This window comes from Salvelinus alpinus, chromosome 4, assembly GCF_045679555.1.
Source record: "Salvelinus alpinus chromosome 4, SLU_Salpinus.1, whole genome shotgun sequence".
NCBI lineage: Eukaryota > Metazoa > Chordata > Actinopteri > Salmoniformes > Salmonidae > Salvelinus > Salvelinus alpinus.
This window is the reverse complement of record NC_092089.1, coordinates 30,612,932-30,632,931: the sequence shown is the minus strand read 5'-3', so window position 1 is coordinate 30,632,931 and position 20,000 is coordinate 30,612,932. Positions and strand designations below refer to the sequence as shown.

The following is a 20,000-nucleotide window of genomic DNA, read 5'->3' as shown; positions in this document are numbered from 1 at the left end:
CATTGGTTATGGGAACAATGCCATATGTTTTCTGACAAGTAAAACGGAATGTTTTTTAAACGTAAGTGAAAATGTTGCCTGTTCTGGGAAAGTTTATTTTATGTTGCAGGGAGGTTCTGATAAAGTTTTACTCTGGTTCCTTCCCACTGGGCAAAAACTGGTTGAGTCATCAACATAAGTGCATTTCGTATTTTTTTTACCCAACTTTTAACCTAAATCCAATGAAAATGTTTTGTTGATTTCATGTTTAATTCACATTAGTTGGCAACTCAACCAAATGTAAATCAAAACTAGACGTCCAAAAATGGATGTTGCAACTGCTGATTGTGCCTTTAAAGTATTGAAATACCAAGATAATAATGTTTTTTGTGAAGTTCCTTAAATGCGCTGAGAACGATCCAAAGCTAAGCAACTCTCCTGCACCATTCCCAGAACGTTGTGGGAAGATTGTATGCAAAATAACCATAAGACAACCACGCTCTCACCAAGCTCTAACAAACATATGGTTCACAGAACTTCTTTTGTGGTAGCTAGGGAGATAGTGATGGTGTAAAAAAGTCTCTCTCTAATCCCCCTAGGAAAGTAAAATCCCCCTGAGCCCACTGCAGATAAACACTAGGGTGGAGTGGAGAGACAGAGTGCGTGTGTAAGTATAGCACTAATGTAGAAAGGATCCCCTCACATTGATTAACAGTAGCAGGCTAGAGAACCCTGAGGGTTGGAGAGGAGACCTCACATTGATTAACAGTAGCAGGCTAGAGAACCCTGAGGGTTGGAGAGGAGACCTCACATTGATTAACAGTAGCATGGAGAGTAGAGCACTGACCTCCGTAGCAGGCTAGAGCACCCTGAGGGTTGGAGAGGAGACCTCACATTGATTAACAGTAGCAGGCTAGAGAACCCTGAGGGTTGGAGAGGAGACCTCACATTGATTAACAGTAGCAGGCTAGAGAACCCTGAGGGTTGGAGAGGAGACCTCACATTGATTAACAGTAGCATGGAGAGTAGAGCACTGACCTCCGTAGCAGGCTAGAGCACCCTGAGGGTTGGAGAGGAGACCTCACATTGAGATCTGAATGAACCCTCTGTGTATTCGATATTATTAACTGTTATAAACTGGGTGGTTCGTGCTCAGAATGCTGATTGGTGTAAATCCGTGGTATATGAGACCGTATACCATGGGTATGATATTTCTTTTACTGTTCTAATTATGTTTGTAATCAGTTTATAATAGCAATAAGGCACCTCGGGATTTTGTGGTATAGTTGCGTCGTGCCTAAGAACAGCCCTTAGCTGTGGTATATTGGCCATATACCACACCCCCTCGGGCCTTATTGCTTAATTTTACCATGGCATTGTTGAATACTTGTTTTTGATTGTCTTGAAAGGCTTCTTGTAATTGTGCTGGTTTGAGTCTAAGTTGTGCTCATGCCCCTGTCCTTTACTACCATCACCCCTCTCCTCTGTTCTGCCTACTCTCAAATTCTAATTCTTTCTCTTGCTTGTCACTCTCTTTTTCAGATGTTCCATTCTCTACATGTCCTTTCATTATTCCACCTCTCCGACCCATTCTCCTGTCTTCCCTCAGTCTCTCTAGTCTGAATCCCCTCTACCCCTGTCTCTCTCTTTCTCTCTGTCCCAAGAATGTTTCTCTGTGCACCCATCAGTCTCCCTCTCTCTGCTCCAGTTTCTCTCTCCCCTCCAATTAGTAATGAGGAAGGATGTTTGTGTGTGTGTGCGCTCACCACTGTGAATATAATACACTACCTCATCATGCACGCATGACTGACCACTGACTTTACACTCCTGTATACACACACTCTCGCTCTGAAAGAGAGGATGAGCAGGATGATCCCCAACTTATCTTCTGTTTTCCACAGAAAATGTTACAAAAGAAAAGGCCCGCTGACTGACTGGCCATGCTTAATGTGTATCACTGATAGAGAGTCACAAGACGTGTCATGTTTTGGTCACTCTCTTCCCTTCTCCTCCCCCTCAGGTTCAGTAGGCCAGTCCAAGTGGGCGGATTACTTCCCAGACTGTGGTGGTACGGCCCAGTCTCCGGTTGACGTGGCAACGGTCCAGACCCAGTATGACCCCTGCCTGGGCCCTCTTACCCCCCTCGGTTATAGCCAGCACGGCAACAAACCCTTCAGCCTCTACAACAACGGACATACAGGTAACTACGTCAACCATGCTGACTCCATCACTAACAACATACAGGTAACTACAGCAACCATGCTGACTCCATCACTAACAACAGCCCTACAGGTAACTACAGCAACCACGCTGACTCCATCACTAACAACACACAGGTAACTACAGCAACCATGCTGACTCCATCACTAACAACAGCCATACAGGTAACTACAGCAACCATGCTGACTCCATCACTAACAACAGACATACAGGTAACTACAGCAACCATGCTGACTCCATCACTAACAACATACATACAGGTAACTACAGCAACCATGCTGACTCCATCACTAACAACATACAGGTAACTACAGCAACCATGCTGACTCCATCACTAACAACAGCCATACAGGTAACTACAGCAACCACGCTGACTCCATCACTAACAACAGCCATACAGGTAACTACAGCAACCACACTGACTCCATCACTAACAACAGCCATACAGCTAACTACAGCAACCATGCTGACTCCATCACTAACAACAGCCATACAGGTAACTACAGCAACCACGCTGACTCCATCACTAACAACATACATACAGGTAACTACAGCAACCACACTGACTCCATCACTAACAACAGCCATACAGGTAACTACAGCAACCATGCTGACTCCATCACTAACAACAGACATACAGGTAACTACAGCAACCATGCTGACTCCATCACTAACAACAGCCATACAGGTAACTACAGCAACCACGCTGACTCCATCACTAACAACATACATACAGGTAACTACAGCAACCACACTGACTCCATCACTAACAACAGCCATACAGGTAACTACAGCAACCATGCTGACTCCATCACTAACAACAGCCATACAGGTAACTACAGCAACCACACTGACTCCATCACTAACAACATACATACAGGTAACTACAGCAACCACGCTGACTCCATCACTAACAACATACATACAGGTAACTACAGCAACCACGCTGACTCCATCACTAACAACATACAGGTAACTACAACAACCATGCTGACTCCATCACTAACAACATACATACAGGTAACTACAGCAACCATGCTGACTCCATCACTAACAACATACATACAGGTAACTACAGCAACCACGCTGACTCCATCACTAACAACATACATACAGGTAACTACAGCAACCATGCTGACTCCATCACTAACAACATACATACAGGTAACTACAGCAACCATGCTGACTCCATCACTAACAACATACATACAGGTAACTACAGCAACCACGCTGACTCCATCACTAACAACATACAGGTAACTACAGCAACCATGCTGCCTCCATCACTAACAACAGCCATACAGGTAACTACAGTAACTACGCTGACTCCATCACTAACAACATACAGGTAACTACAGCAACCACGCTGACTCCATCACTAACAACATACATACAGGTAACTACAGCAACCATGCTGACTCCATCACTAACAACAGCCATACAGGTAACTACAGTAACTACGCTGACTCCATCACTAACAACATACAGGTAACTACAGCAACCATGCTGCCTCCATCACTAACAACAGCCATACAGGTAACTACAGTAACTACGCTGACTCCATCACTAACAACATACAGGTAACTACAGCAACCACGCTGAATCCATCACTAACAACATACATACAGGTAACTACAGCAACCATGCTGACTCCATCACTAACAACATACATACAGGTAACTACAGCAACCATGCTGACTCCATCACTAACAACATACAGATAACTACAGCAACCACGCTGACTCCATCACTAACAACATACATACAGATAACTACAGCAACCACGCTGACTCCATCACTAACAACAGACATACAGGTAACTACAGCAACCATGCTGACTCCATCACTAACAACATACATACAGGTAACTACAGCAACCATGCTGACTCCATCACTAACAACATACAGATAACTACAGCAACCACGCTGACTCCATCACTAACAACATACATACAGATAACTACAGCAACCACGCTGACTCCATCACTAACAACAGACATACAGGTACCTACAGCAACCACGCTGACTCCATCACTAACAACATACATACAGGTAACTACAGCAACCATGCTGACTCCATCACTAACAACATACATACAGGTAACTACATCAACCACGCTGACTCCATCACTAACAACAGACATACAGGTAACTACAGCAACCACGCTGACTCCATCACTAACAACATACATACAGGTAACTACAGCAACCACGCTGACTCCATCACTAACAACATACATACAGGTAACTACAGCAACCATGCTGACTCCATCACTAACAACATACAGGTAACTACAGCAACCACACTGACTCCATCACTAACAACATACAGGTAACTACAGCAACCACGCTGACTCCATCACTAACAACATACAGGTAACTACAGCAACCACGCTGACTCCATCACTAACAACAGCCATACAGGTAACTACAGCAACCATGCTGACTCCATCACTAACAACATACAGATAACTACAGCAACCATGCTGACTCCATCACTAACAACAGCCATACAGGTAACTACAGCAACCATGCTGACTCCATCACTAACAACATACATACAAGTAACTACAGCAACCATGCTGACTCCATCACTAACAACAGACATACAGGTAACTACAGCAACCATGCTGACTCCATCACTAACAACAGCCATACAGGTAACTACAGCAACCACGCTGACTTCATCACTAACAACAGACATACAGGTAACTACAGCAACCACGCTGACTCCATCACTAACAACATACATACAGGTAACTACAGCAACGACACTGACTCCATCACTAACAACAGACATACAGGTAACTACAGCAACCATGCTGACTCCATCACTAACAACATACATACAGGTAACTACAGCAACCACGCTGACTCCATCACTAACAACATACAGGTAACTACAACAACCATGCTGACTCCATCACTAACAACATACATACAGGTAACTACAGCAACCACGCTGACTCCATCACTAACAACATACAGGTAACTACAACAACCATGCTGACTCCATCACTAACAACAGACATACAGGTAACTACAGCAACCATGCTGACTCCATCACTAACAACATACATACAGGTAACTACAGCAACCACGCTGACTCCATCACTAACAACATACAGGTAACTACAGCAACCACGCTGACTCCATCACTAACAACATACAGGTAACTACAGCAACCACGCTGACTCCATCACTAACAACAGCCATACAGGTAACTACAGCAACCATGCTGACTCCATCACTAACAACATACAGATAACTACAGCAACCATGCTGACTCCATCACTAACAACAGCCATACAGGTAACTACAGCAACCATGCTGACTCCATCACTAACAACATACATACAGGTAACTACAGCAACCACGCTGACTCCATCACTAACAACAGACATACAGGTAACTACAGCAACCATGCTGACTCCATCACTAACAACAGCCATACAGGTAACTACAGCAACCACGCTGACTCCATCACTAACAACATACATACAGGTAACTACAGCAACGACACTGACTCCATCACTAACAACAGACATACAGGTAACTACAGCAACCATGCTGACTCCATCACTAACAACATACATACAGGTAACTACAGCAACCACGCTGACTCCATCACTAACAACATACAGGTAACTACAGCAACCATGCTGACTCCATCACTAACAACATACATACAGGTAACTACAGCAACCACGCTGACTCCATCACTAACAACATACAGGTAACTACAGCAACCACGCTGACTACATCACTAACAACATACATACAGGTAACTACAGCAACCATGCTGACTCCATCACTAACAACATACATACAGGTAACTACAGCAACCATGCTGACTCCATCACTAACAACATACATACAGGTAACTACAGCAACCACGCTGACTCCATCACTAACAACATACAGGTAACTACAGCAACCATGCTGCCTCCATCACTAACAACAGCCATACAGGTAACTACAGTAACTACGCTGATTCCATCACTAACAACATACAGGTAACTACAGCAACCACGCTGACTCCATCACTAACAACATACAGGTAACTACAGCAACCATGCTGACTCCATCACTAACAACATACATACAGGTAACTACAGCAACCACGCTGAATCCATCACTAACAACATACATACAGGTAACTACAGCAACCACGCTGACTCCATCACTAACAACATACAGGTAACTACAGCAACCATGCTGACTCCATCACTAACAACATACAGGTAACTACAGCAACCATGCTGACTCCATCACTAACAACATACATACAGGTAACTACAGCAACCATGCTGACTCCATCACTAACAACATACATACAGGTAACTACAGCAACCATGCTGACTCCATCACTAACAACATACATACAGGTAACTACAGCAACCATGCTGACTCCATCACTAACAACATACATACAGGTAACTACAGCAACCATGCTGACTCCATCACTAACAACATACATACAGGTAACTACAGCAACCATGCTGACTCCATCACTAACAACATACAGGTAACTACAACAACCATGCTGACTCCATCACTAACAACATACATACAGGTAACTACAGCAACCACGCTGACTCCATCACTAACAACATACATACAGGTAACTACAGCAACCATGCTGACTCCATCACTAACAACATACATACAGGTAACTACAGCAACCATGCTGACTCCATCACTAACAACATACAGGTAACTACAGCAACCATGCTGACTCCATCACTAACAACATACAGGTAACTACAGCAACCACGCTGACTCCATCACTAACAACATACAGATAACTACAGCAACCACGCTGACTCCATCACTAACAACATACATACAGGTAACTACAGCAACCATGCTGACTCCATCACTAACAACATACAGGTAACTACAGCAACCACGCTGACTTCATCACTAACAACATACATACAGGTAACTACAGCAACCATGCTGACTCCATTACTAACAACATACATACAGGTAACTACAGCAACCATGCTGACTCCATCACTAACAACATACAGGTAACTACAGCAACCACGCTGACTTCATCACTAACAACATACATACAGGTAACTACAGCAACCATGCTGACTCCATCACTAACAACATACAGGTAACTACAGCAACCACGCTGACTTCATCACTAACAACATACATACAGGTAACTACAGCAACCACGCTGACTCCATCACTAACAACAGCCATACAGGTAACTACAGCAACCATGCTGACTCCATCACTAACAACATACATACAGGTAACTACAGCAACCACGCTGACTCCATCACTAACAACATACATACAGGTAACTACAGCAACCATGTTGACTCCATCACTAACAACAGACATACAGGTACCTACAGCAACCATGCTGACTCCATCACTAACAACATACATACAGGTAACTACAGCAACCACGCTGACTCCATCACTAACAACATACATACAGGTAACTACAGCAACCACGCTGACTCCATCACTAACAACATACATACAGGTAACTACAGCAACCACGCTGACTCCATCACTAACAACATACATACAGGTAACTACAGCAACCACGCTGACTCCATCACTAACAACATACATACAGGTAACTACAGCAACCACGCTGACTCCATCACTAACAACATACATACAGGTAACTACAGCAACCACGCTGACTCCATCACTAACAACATACATACAGGTAACTACAGCAACCACGCTGACTCCATCACTAACAACATACAGGTAACTACAGCAACCATGCTTTCTCTCCATCACAGTGGTGGTTCCTCTCCCAGGCTGGATGGGTTTAGGGGGGCTGCCCTGGCAGTTCACGGCCGTCCAGATGCACCTGCACTGGGGCAACGGAGCCCCGGAGGCCGGGGGCAGCGAACACACCATCAACGGTCAGAGCTCCGCTGCAGAGGTGAGGGACTGTGTGTGTGTTTGGAGGGGGGTGGGGTGTGGGGGGTGTTGGTGGGTGAGAGTTTGTAAGCCTGCATATGTAAAGACATGCGTACGTGCCATGCTGTATATACAGGCAGATTGCAGTATTAAGCACTTCAGTTGAGAAACCATACTATAATATCATTAAATATTATACAGAAACACTAAACAGCAATCTAGACTCTTAGCTAATCTGGTTAACACTAGTCATAGTAGGAGAAAACCAACTTGAAACGGTTATTGGAGAACAAGTGTTTGAATGATGTTAATTAATTGGGGAGTGGAATTAAATCTGATTGAAATTGTTGTAAAGACTTCAGGATTAGAAAGCATGCCAAATAAAAGCCTCTCAAACACCTACAGTATACATAGGAAGGGGAACCAACTTTCTCAGGTTGGCAGTGTATTTACTGTACCCCAAAAACACACACACACACACTTTTGGAACTTGAAACACTGTCCAATTCTCTGTAGAACATGCAGTGGATCTGCAAAAATGGGTGGAGAGGTAATGGAATGAGGGATGGAGAGAGAGAGACAGAGAGAGAGAGAGTTTGGACGAATAAGTCAGATCCTGTCCATCTGCTACTGCACAGGTATGCCAACAGAGAGAGAGAGCGAGAGGGAGGGACAGAGAGAGAGAGAGAGAAAGAGAGGGGGGGCAGTGAGAGAGAGAGAGGAAGAGAGAGAGAGGGAGGAACAGTGAGAGAGAGAGAGAGTTTGTGAGAGTTTGTGAGAGTGAGAGTTTGAAAACATGAAGGAGAGGCTCCCTGCTCTGGTTACACACTATTACATAAAGACAGACAATTAGTCTTTATCTCTCCCCCCTCCCCTACTCCCTCCCTCTCTCGATCACTCTCTCATTCCCTACTCCCTCCCTCTCAGAGATTTTCAATGAGCCAGCATATCCCCCTCCCTCCCTCTCAGAGATTTTCAATGAGCCAGCATATCCCCCCTCCCTCTCTCGATCACTCTCTCATTCCCTCTCCCTCACTCTCTTTTTCTCCCATCTGAACGCTATGTAAACGAATGTAGCAGCACTTTTCATTCAAACTCAGGAGGGATTTTCTAAAGATTAGACACTGGCACACACACACACACACACACACACACACACACACACACACACACACACACACACACACACACACACACACACACACACACACACACACACACACACACACACACACACACACACACACACACACACACACACACACACACACACACACACACACACACACACGCGGAGACAGACACACGGAGACAGACACACGGAGACAGACACACACACACACACACACACACGGAGACAGACACACGGAGACAGACACATGTAGGCATGCATGCATACACACACACACACACACACACACACACACACACACACACACACACAGACACAGACACAGACACAGACACAGACACACACACACACACACACACACACACACACACACACACACACACACACACACACACACACACACACACACACACACACACACACGGAGACAGACACACGGAGACAGACACACGGAGACAGACACACACACACACACACACGGAGACAGACACACGGAGACAGACACATGTAGGCATGCATGCATACACACACACACACACACACACACACACACACACACACACACACACACACACACACACACACACACACACACACACACACACACACACACACACACACACACACACACACACACACACGGAGACAGACACACGGAGACAGACACACGGAGACAGACACACACACACACACACACACACAGAGACACACACACGGAGACAGACACATGTAGGCATGCATGCATACACACACACACACACACACACACACACACACACACACACACACACACACACACAGACACAGACACAGACACAGACACAGACACAGACACAGACACAGACACAAACACACACACACACACACACACACACACACACACACACACACACACACACACACACACACACACACGGGGACAGACACACGGAGACAGACACACGGAGACAGACACACACACACACACACACGGAGACAGACACACGGAGACAGACACATGTAGGCATGCATGCATACACACACACACACACACACACACACACACACACACACACACACACACACACACACACACACACACACACACACACACACACACACACACACACACACACACACACGGAGACAGACACATGTAGGCATGCATGCATACACACACACACACACACACACACACACGGAGACAGACACATGTAGGCATGCATGCATACACACACACACACACACACACACACACACACACACACACACACACACACACACACACACACACACACACACACACACACACACACACACACACACACACACACACACACACACACACACACACACACACACACACACACACACACACACTAACCATGTTCCCTCTCTGTGTAGCTGCATGTGGTGCACTACAACTCAGAGCTGTACCCTAACATGTCAGTGGCTATGACCCAGCAGGATGGACTGGCAGTCCTGGGAGTCCTCATAGAGGTAGGACTATTACATCATAACTAACTGACAATCACACCAACCACTGGAGACATTACATACTTCAAAAGAGTTGTATTTGTATTCTTTACAATAGGTTACAAATTCCCTTTATTTACGTTTTATTTCTTCAGTTGGAAAATCTATAGCAGATTGGTAAGAAAGGCTTTGTGAATGTATAGTAAAGCCTGCACACTTGACCTAAAGGGAAGATGTGTGATCTGTCAGACAGGTGAGGAGGCTAACCAGGCTTTTTGGAACATTCTCAACTACCTGGGTCGTGTCAGACATGCAGGTGAGACAGCTGTTAATTATTATTTACTTTTATTTAACTAGGCAAGTCAGTTAAGAACAAATTCTTCAATGACAGCCTAGGAACAGCCTAACTGCCTTGTTCAGGGGCAGAACGACAGATTTTTACCTTGTCAGCTCGGGGATTGGATCTTGCAACCGTTTGGTTACTAGTCCAACACTCTAACCACTAGGCTACCTGCCGCCCCAGGTAGCTTAATCAAAGTACACCTTAACCAATCAGCATTATTACTACAGCTACCTTCTAGTGTAACGGATGTGAAATGGCTAGCTAGTTAGCGGGTACGCGCTAGTAGCGTTTCAATCAGTTACGTCACTTGCTCTGAAACCTAGATGTAGTGTTGCCCCTTGCTCTGCAAGGGCCGTGGCCTTTGTGGAGCGATGGGTAACGATGCTTCGTGGGCGACCGTTGTTGATGTGTGCAGAGGGTCCCTGGTTCGCGCCCGTGTCGGGGCGAGGGGACGGTCTAAAGTTATACAGTTACATTGATGCTGTTGACCCGGATGGTTGCTGCGGAAAAGGAGGAGGTTGAAAGGGGGGTGAGTGTAACGGATGTGAAATGGCTAGCTAGTTAGCGGGTACGCGCTAGTAGCGTTTCAATCAGTTACGTCACTTGCTCTGAAACCTAGATGTAGTGTTGCCCCTTGCTCTGCAAGGGCCGCGGCTTTTGTGGAGCGATGGGTAACGACGCTTCGTGGGTGTCAGTTGTTGATGTGTGCAGAGGGTCCCTGGTTCGCGCCCGTGTTGGGGCGAGGGGACGGTTTAAAGTTATACTGTTACACTAGCAATGTTACCACGACTACAGTAGTTTATGGGGATTCTCTGATTTCTTATGGAAGTGCCAAACAGCACCACTATGTGCCCCCAGGAGTCTCCTCTAACTTTCATCTGTCCATCCACCCCTCCATTCCTCCCTCCGTGGTCAGGTCAGAGTGTGTCCATCCCAGCCTTTGATGTCCAGTCCCTCCTGCCCTCTGACCTGGGGCGGTACTACCGATACAATGGCTCCCTCACCACTCCTCCCTGCTTCCAGAGTGTCCTCTGGACCCTCTTCACAGAGACCGTCAAAATCTCACACACACAGGTGAGGGAAGGCGTGTGTGTGTGTGTGTGATGGTGATGGTGATATACTTGTGCTTGAATTCAAAGCATCACTATGTCCTCCTCTTCTTTTCTCCCCCTCTTCCCTCCTGTCTTCCTCCTCTTCACCATCTTTCCTCCTCTCTTCCTCCCCTCTTTATGTCTCTCTTTCCTCTTCTCTTCCTCCTCTCTGTCCTCCCTTCTTCCTCAGCTGATGAAGCTGGAGACAGTGCTGTATGCCAGTAAGGAGGACGCTGACCGCGTCGTCATGCAGGACAACTGCCGTACACCTCAACCACTTAACGACCGGACCATCCTCTCATCCTTCCCATTAGGTTGGGGGGAGGGGTTCTCTAACACAACCTGTCTGACCCTCAGAACACAATGAACCCCATGTCCCATTCAGGAAGACAGGTGTCAGAGAGACTGGGATAATGCTAACATGTTAACAGCAGCAGGGCAAGTGCTAGCCTCGTACCTAACAGCAGCATCAGCAAGAAGGGCATGGGGCGGGCTAGCCTCGTACCTAACAGCAGCATCAGCAAGAAGGGCATGGGGCGGGCTAGCCTCGTACCTAACAGCAGCATCAGCAAGAAGGGCATGGGGCGGGCTAGCCTCGTACCTAACAGCAGCATCAGCAGGAAGGGCATGGGGCGGGCTAGCCTCGTACCTAACAGCAGCATCAGCAGGAAGGGCATGGGGCGGGCTAGCCTCGTACCTAACAGCAGCATCAGCAGGAAGGGCATGGGGCGGGCTAGCCTCGTACCTAACAGCAGCATCAGCAGGAAGGGCATGGGGCGGGCTAGCCTCGTACCTAACAGCAGCATCAGCAGGAAGGGCATGGGGCGGGCTAGCCTCGTACCTAACAGCAGCATCAGCAGGAAGGGCATGGGGCGGGCTAGCCTCGTACCTAACAGCAGCATCAGCAGGAAGGGCATGGGGCGGGCTAGCCTCGTACCTAACAGCAGCATCAGAAGGAAGGGCATGGGGCGGGCTAGCCTCGTACCTAACAGCAGCATCAGCAGGAAGGGCATGGGGCGGGCTAGCCTCGTACCTAACAGCAGCATCAGAAGGAAGGGCATGGGGCGGGCTAGCCTCGTACCTAACAGCAGCATCAGCAGGAAGGGCATGGGGCGGGCTAGCCTCGTACCTAACAGCAGCATCAGCAGGAAGGTTATGGGGCGGGTTAGCCTCGTACCGTGACCACTAATAACATTTCACTAAACAGTATTAGTGGACACGGTGAGGGGCTCTCAGGGTGGACATGTGGAGGAAGGCTAGCGTTAAACACTAAAGAGAGGAATGTGGTGAGAACTGTGGGAATGTCAAGGGTTACTGACTGTGAAAGATGTGAATGAGATAGAGAGGGGGATAGAGGGGGCAGGACAGAGGAAAAGAGAGAGAGGGGGGGTTGAGGGAGTGATAGAGAGAAAGAGAGAGATAGAGAGAGGGGTAGTGGGGAAGAGAAAGAGGAGCTGTAAATGAGGGGGAGGTCTGTTTACGAGATGGCTGATTCGTTTTTGCAAAATCTCTTCTCTAAACACTGACACTGTTGTTGTCACATGACAAGAGAGGAAGAGAGAGAGAGGGAGTGAGAGAGAGAGGGAAGAGAAAGACAGAGAAAGAAAGGGAGAAAGAGAGAGCGAGAGAAAGGGAGAGAGAGAGAAGGAGAGAGAGAGAGCAAGAGAGAGAGAGCAGAACACAGACAAAGGAGAAAGAATTTGTGCAAAACTGATAGGGTGGCCTATGACAACACCATAGGAGGCTGGTGAGAGGAGGTCGGCTCATAATAATGGCTGGGGTGGAGTGAATGGAATGGTATCAAACTCATGAAAACCGTGTGTTTGATATCATTCCATTCCGCCCATCCTCCCCAATTAAGGTACCACCAGCCTCCCGTGGTCAACACTCATTCCAAAGACTACAGAACACACTGTAGATGTATGATAATTTCCCTGTAGTTCTACTGGTGGACAACACTCATTTCAAAGACTACAGAACACACTGTAGATGTATGATAATTTCCCTGTAGTTCTACTGGTGAACAACACTCATTCCAAAGACTACAGAACACACTGTAGATGTATGATAATTTCCCTGTAGTTCTACTGGTGGACAACACTCATTCCAAAGACTACAGAACACACTGTAGATGTATGATAATTTCCCTGTAGTTCTACTGGTGGACAACACTCATTCCAAAGACTACAGAACACACTGTAGATGTATGATCATTTCCCTGTAGTTCTACTGGTGGACAACACTCATTTCAAAGACTACAGAACACACTGTAGATGTATGATAATTTCCCTGTAGTTCTACTGGTGAACAACACTCATTCCAAAGACTACAGAACACACTGTAGATGTATGATAATTTCCCTGTAGTTCTACTGGTGGACAACACTCATTTCAAAGACTACAGAACACACTGTAGATGTATGATAATTTCCCTGTAGTTCTACTGGTGGACAACACTCATTCCAAAGACTACAGAACACACTGTAGATGTATGATCATTTCCCTGTAGTTCTACTGGTGGACAACACTCATTCCAAAGACTACAGAACATACTGTAGATGTATGATAATTTCCCTGTAGTTCTACTGGTGGACAACACTCATTCCAAAGACTACAGAACACACTGTAGATGTATAATAATTTCCCTGTAGTTCTACTGGTGAACAACACTCATTCCAAAGACTACAGAACACACTGTAGATGTATGATCATTTCCCTGTAGTTCTACTGGTGGACAACACTCATTTCAAAGACTACAGAACACACTGTAGATGTATGATAATTTCCCTGTAGTTCTACCTGGTGGACAACACTCATTTCAAAGACTACAGAACACACTGTAGATGTATGATAATTTCCCTGTAGTTCTACTGGTGAACAACACTCATTCCAAAGACTACAGAACACACTGTAGATGTATGATAATTTCCCTGTAGTTCTACTGGTGGACAACACTCATTTCAAAGACTACAGAACACACTGTAGATGTATGATAATTTCCCTGTAGTTCTACTGGTGGACAACACTCATTTCAAAGACTACAGAACACACTGTAGATGTATGATAATTTCCCTGTAGTTCTACTGGTGGACAACACTCATTCCAAAGACTACAGAACACACTGTAGATGTATGATAATTTCCCTGTAGTTCTACTGGTGGACAACACTCATTCCAAAGACTACAGAACACACTGTAGATGTATGATCATTTCCCTGTAGTTCTACTGGTGGACAACACTCATTTCAAAGACTACAGAACACACTGTAGATGTATGATAATTTCCCTGTAGTTCTACTGGTGAACAACACTCATTCCAAAGACTACAGAACACACTGTAGATGTATGATAATTTCCCTGTAGTTCTACTGGTGGACAACACTCATTTCAAAGACTACAGAACACACTGTAGATGTATGATAATTTCCCTGTAGTTCTACTGGTGGACAACACTCATTCCAAAGACTACAGAACACACTGTAGATGTATGATCATTTCCCTGTAGTTCTACTGGTGGACAACACTCATTCCAAAGACTACAGAACATACTGTAGATGTATGATAATTTCCCTGTAGTTCTACTGGTGGACAACACTCATTCCAAAGACTACAGAACACACTGTAGATGTATAATAATTTCCCTGTAGTTCTACTGGTGAACAACACTCATTCCAAAGACTACAGAACACACTGTAGATGTATGATCATTTCCCTGTAGTTCTACTGGTGGACAACACTCATTTCAAAGACTACAGAACACACTGTAGATGTATGATAATTTCCCTGTAGTTCTACTGGTGGACAACACTCATTTCAAAGACTACAGAACACACTGTAGATGTATGATAATTTCCCTGTAGTTCTACTGGTGGACAACACTCATTTCAAAGACTACAGAACACACTGTAGATGTATGATAATTTCCCTGTAGTTCTACTGGTGAACAACACTCATTCCAAAGACTACAGAACACACTGTAGATGTATGATAATTTCCCTGTAGTTCTACTGGTGGACAACACTCATTTCAAAGACTACAGAACACACTGTAGATGTATGATAATTTCCCTGTAGTTCTACTGGTGGACAACACTCATTTCAAAGACTACAGAACACACTGTAGATGTATGATAATTTCCCTGTAGTTCTACTGGTGGACAACACTAATTTCAAAGACTACAGAACACACTGTAGATGTATAATAATTTCCCTGTAGTTCTACTGGTGAACACTCATTCCAAAGACTACAGAACACACTGTAGATGTATGATAATTTCCCTGTAGTTCTACTGGTGGACAACACTCATTTCAAAGACTACAGAACACACTGTAGATGTATGATAATTTCCCTGTAGTTCTACTGGTGGACAACACTCATTTCAAAGACTACAGAACACACTGTAGATGTATGATCATTTCCCTGTAGTTCTACTGGTGAACAACACTCATTCCAAAGACTACAGAACACACTGTAGATGTATGATCATTTCCCTGTAGTTCTACTGGTGGTCAACACTCATTCCAAAGACTACAGAACACACTGTAGATGTATAATCATTTCCCTGTAGTTCTACTAGATGTTGATTGAACATGAATTCCAACTGAATTATCGACTGCATAAACAAAGTAGCACAGCAGTATTTTTACATGAACCCTCTGTCATGACATCACGATCATGTCAAACCGTTATGATCATGTCAAGCCTGTTATTATGTAGGCCTTATGACAGATGTACAGGTAATAAGACAATGCTCTAAATAACATATTCCTTTTCCCACTTGCAGAATCAGTGAAGGTGTACACTGCAGGTAAGATGTGGACCTTCATAGTTGATTCATTATTAGAGTAGGCCTCTGGCCAATGTCTATCTTTTCATGTACTATTCGGAATATTTCTCTGTCTGTCTCAGGAGAGATCACAGCGATAGTAATAGGAGCTCTGTGTGGCTGTGTTGGACTGGCTGTCATCATTCGCTTCATAGTGAAGACTATACGGTAAGGCACTGAGCTGTTAAATGGGGTTTCTTAGCTTACTAGTCTGCCTGAGGGCTATTCTGTTTCTGATTAAACCAACTACAGCGTTATCTGAAGTAGAGAACAGTATGGTCAACCAGATTTTTGTTGTGCTGGTTACCTGTGTTTATCATATGAAACTGTGGTATGCTTTGATCCAAAATGTCCTGGGTTTCTTTTTGTTCTTGGTGTCTCAATCTTCACATTTCTCTTGGCAGATTTTTCAAAAACCTGCTTAATGAATGGGTCTTGGAAAACAGGTGGAATCCTCCATAATACCTGATACCTAGTGCATTCATGTGCAATACTACATGTTCATAAACCAAATAAATACTACTGCCAGTGTTCTCTGTGACAGGGTTCTAATTACAGGGATGTCTGGAGATGCTAGCCACCCCTATACTAAAAGTTTCACCCCCAAAAGTGTTTTGGCACCCCTTGAGTTGTAAAAGAAAAACATCAACGTGGGCACCCCCATCAGTGTACCTCCTAGTCAATGTGTAATTCCAACCCTGTTCAAAAATAACATTACTATGTTAACCACCAGTGACTGGTACATTCCCTGGCCTATATGCTCAGGCCTAGGATCGGTTTGTTACTCCAATCCTAACCGTAACCATCAAGAGGTAAAAACAAAAAAACTGACCTTAGATCAGTGCTCAGGGGCAACTTCATCCTCTACCGTCTGATTGTTCCTCTGACTGTGTGATAATTGCCCACTTCTTAATCGACCCTTTGTCCCTATATTATGCACTTTAGATTTAGAACCAACAGCCTTGCTTGCCAGGCTTAATGCTAAAGACACATGGTTAGGAATGAGACTAAAGATCTGAGATGATTGGCTAGGTGTAAGGAATATGCCAAAAGGTTCACCAGCCCACACCATACTGCCAATAACTATCTCATTATTTCAAATGTAGAAAACGTGCAGAGGAAAAGGATAAAGGGTCGGTTCGGGGCATGATTGTTGCCCTTTTAACATGATTCTGTCTGTGATGTGATCGTTTGTGTTTCCTGGTCACATGACACTGTGTTTTCATCACAACAGCTCCACCTCTAGCTGGGACGTCCTGCCCAGCGTCCGGCCCGCCCCCGTGCCCAGGTCACCAATCAGATTATGACCTTTGACCTTCACCCCTTTAACCCAAATCCCTGATTCTACTCCCCATCATCTGCCTTCTGTCCCTGGCTAGAGATAACTCCTAGCACCCCTAAACGTTGGTGTGTAGCCTCCAGATCTGAAGAAAGCGCATAGATGTATCGTTAAAATCGGGCTAGTTGAGCTCGTTTTACTTTTAGCCATTTTACTTACCAATCTAATTCCTTAAGATCTGCAAACACCAAGGTGGTCGGGGCTAGGAGTTGTGTTTGGACTGGGACTCTAGAAATTCCAACATCACGTGTTATCCTAAAGAATCCTAATCCCTTCCTGTAATCCTGTTATTCTAGGAAATTTCACAACTCATTTGTTTAAAGTAGATTGTTGTGTCTTTAAATCAAGTGTGCTAATATAGCACATTTTCTCCCTCTCAATAGCTTTTTAATGCTGTAACCTCCCACTGGGCACACACTGGTTGAATCAATGTTGTTTCCACGTCGACGTGGAATCGACGTTGAATTGTCGTCTGTGCCCAGTGGGTTCCTACGTCACACTCCTCTGTTGAGTCATTGATCCGTTCCCTACATCATTCCCTCCAAAACATTGACCAGGCATTATTCCTCACCTAGCTTGTTGTTTACTTGGAGTTTTACTGTACTTTGAAGCCTATGAATTATTATTACAATAGATTATGGCTTTATTTTGTTTTGTTGACTTTTCTTCATTTTATTTTCAGTCTGTCTCTGTCTGTCTGTCTGTCTGTCTGTCTGTCTGTCTGTCTGTCTGTCTGTCTGTCTGTCTGTCTGTCTGTCTGTCTGTCTGTCTGTCTGTCTGTCTGTCTGTCTCTGTATGTCAGTCTGTCTTTCAGTCTGTCTCTGTCTGTCTGTCTGTCTGTCTGTCTGTCTGTCTGTCTGTCTGTCTGTCTGTCTGTCTGTCTGTCTGTTTCTGTATGTCAGTCTGTCTATCTGTCAGTCTGTATGTCTTTGTCAGTCTGTCTGTCCTTGTCAGTCTGTAAGTCAGTCTTCTCCATACCTTTATCCATTGTTGTCATTTGGTTCATTTACACATAGACATACCATTGGGATGTTTCCCAACAAGAACAAATCCATGCAGTTATTTAGTGTATCACTCTGCTGGATGGTTGAGTAAACTGCTACAAAATACAGTGCAAACAACAGGGAGAGTATGACATACAGCAGGATCAATGAGCTTTTATGCCATGTAGTTCCATTGATGAGTCGGACTGCCTGTGCCCTCTGACATGTAGGACTAAGGAGCCAGGGAAGGAGCTGAAACAGGACGTGGCCCTCAACACGACCTCTGAACCAGGAAAAAAAGAAGATCCTGTCCCCTCCTCAGTCTGAGACCAATCAGAGACCTCCATGAATGACCCCCCCCCCCCCACCAACCACACTCCACCCTCCCTGTCAAAGGGCATGGATGAATGCCTCTATGGCTCTGGTCCAGAGGAGGCTGGTGGGAGGAGCTATGGGAGGACAGGCTCATTATAATGGCTAGAATGGAATGATGGAGCGGTATCAAACACATCAAACATATGGAAACCACATGTTGGACTACGTTCCATTTATTCCATTCCAGCCATTACAATGAGCCTATAGCTCCTCCCACAAGCCTCCTCTGCTCTGGTCCATGTGTCTGTCTGCATGGCCTTTTGGGTGAATGCATGGTCTGTTATGGTCTACCTGTATGCATGGTACTCTTTTCCATCCACGTTCTGCCCTTCCTGTCCTAACTTCAGGGCCTC

At 45.1% G+C, this 20,000-nt stretch overlaps 1 protein-coding gene across 4 annotated transcripts in view; it reads left to right on the top strand.

Annotated features, from left to right (window-relative positions):
* Positions 1-19,994, top strand: part of ca14 (carbonic anhydrase XIV) — a 23,570-nt gene extending 3,576 nt beyond the window's left edge. For 2 of the 4 annotated variants that reach the window (XM_071394985.1, XM_071394984.1), the window contains 10 exons: positions 2,000-2,179; positions 7,983-8,128; positions 10,622-10,717; positions 10,943-11,009; positions 11,953-12,110; positions 12,318-12,441; positions 16,909-16,932; positions 17,034-17,118; positions 18,185-18,238; positions 19,503-19,994. In XM_071394985.1, coding sequence (XP_071251086.1) covers positions 2,000-2,179; positions 7,983-8,128; positions 10,622-10,717; positions 10,943-11,009; positions 11,953-12,110; positions 12,318-12,441; positions 16,909-16,932; positions 17,034-17,118; positions 18,185-18,238; positions 19,503-19,599 — 1,031 coding nt within the window. In that variant the 3' untranslated portion in view covers positions 19,600-19,994. The remainder of the gene's footprint in view (positions 1-1,999; positions 2,180-7,982; positions 8,129-10,621; positions 10,718-10,942; positions 11,010-11,952; positions 12,111-12,317; positions 12,442-16,908; positions 16,933-17,033; positions 17,119-18,184; positions 18,239-19,502) is intronic. The other 2 variants (XM_071394987.1, XM_071394986.1) reach the window with 2 other exon arrangements.
* The last annotated feature ends 6 nt before the right edge of the window (positions 19,995-20,000 follow it).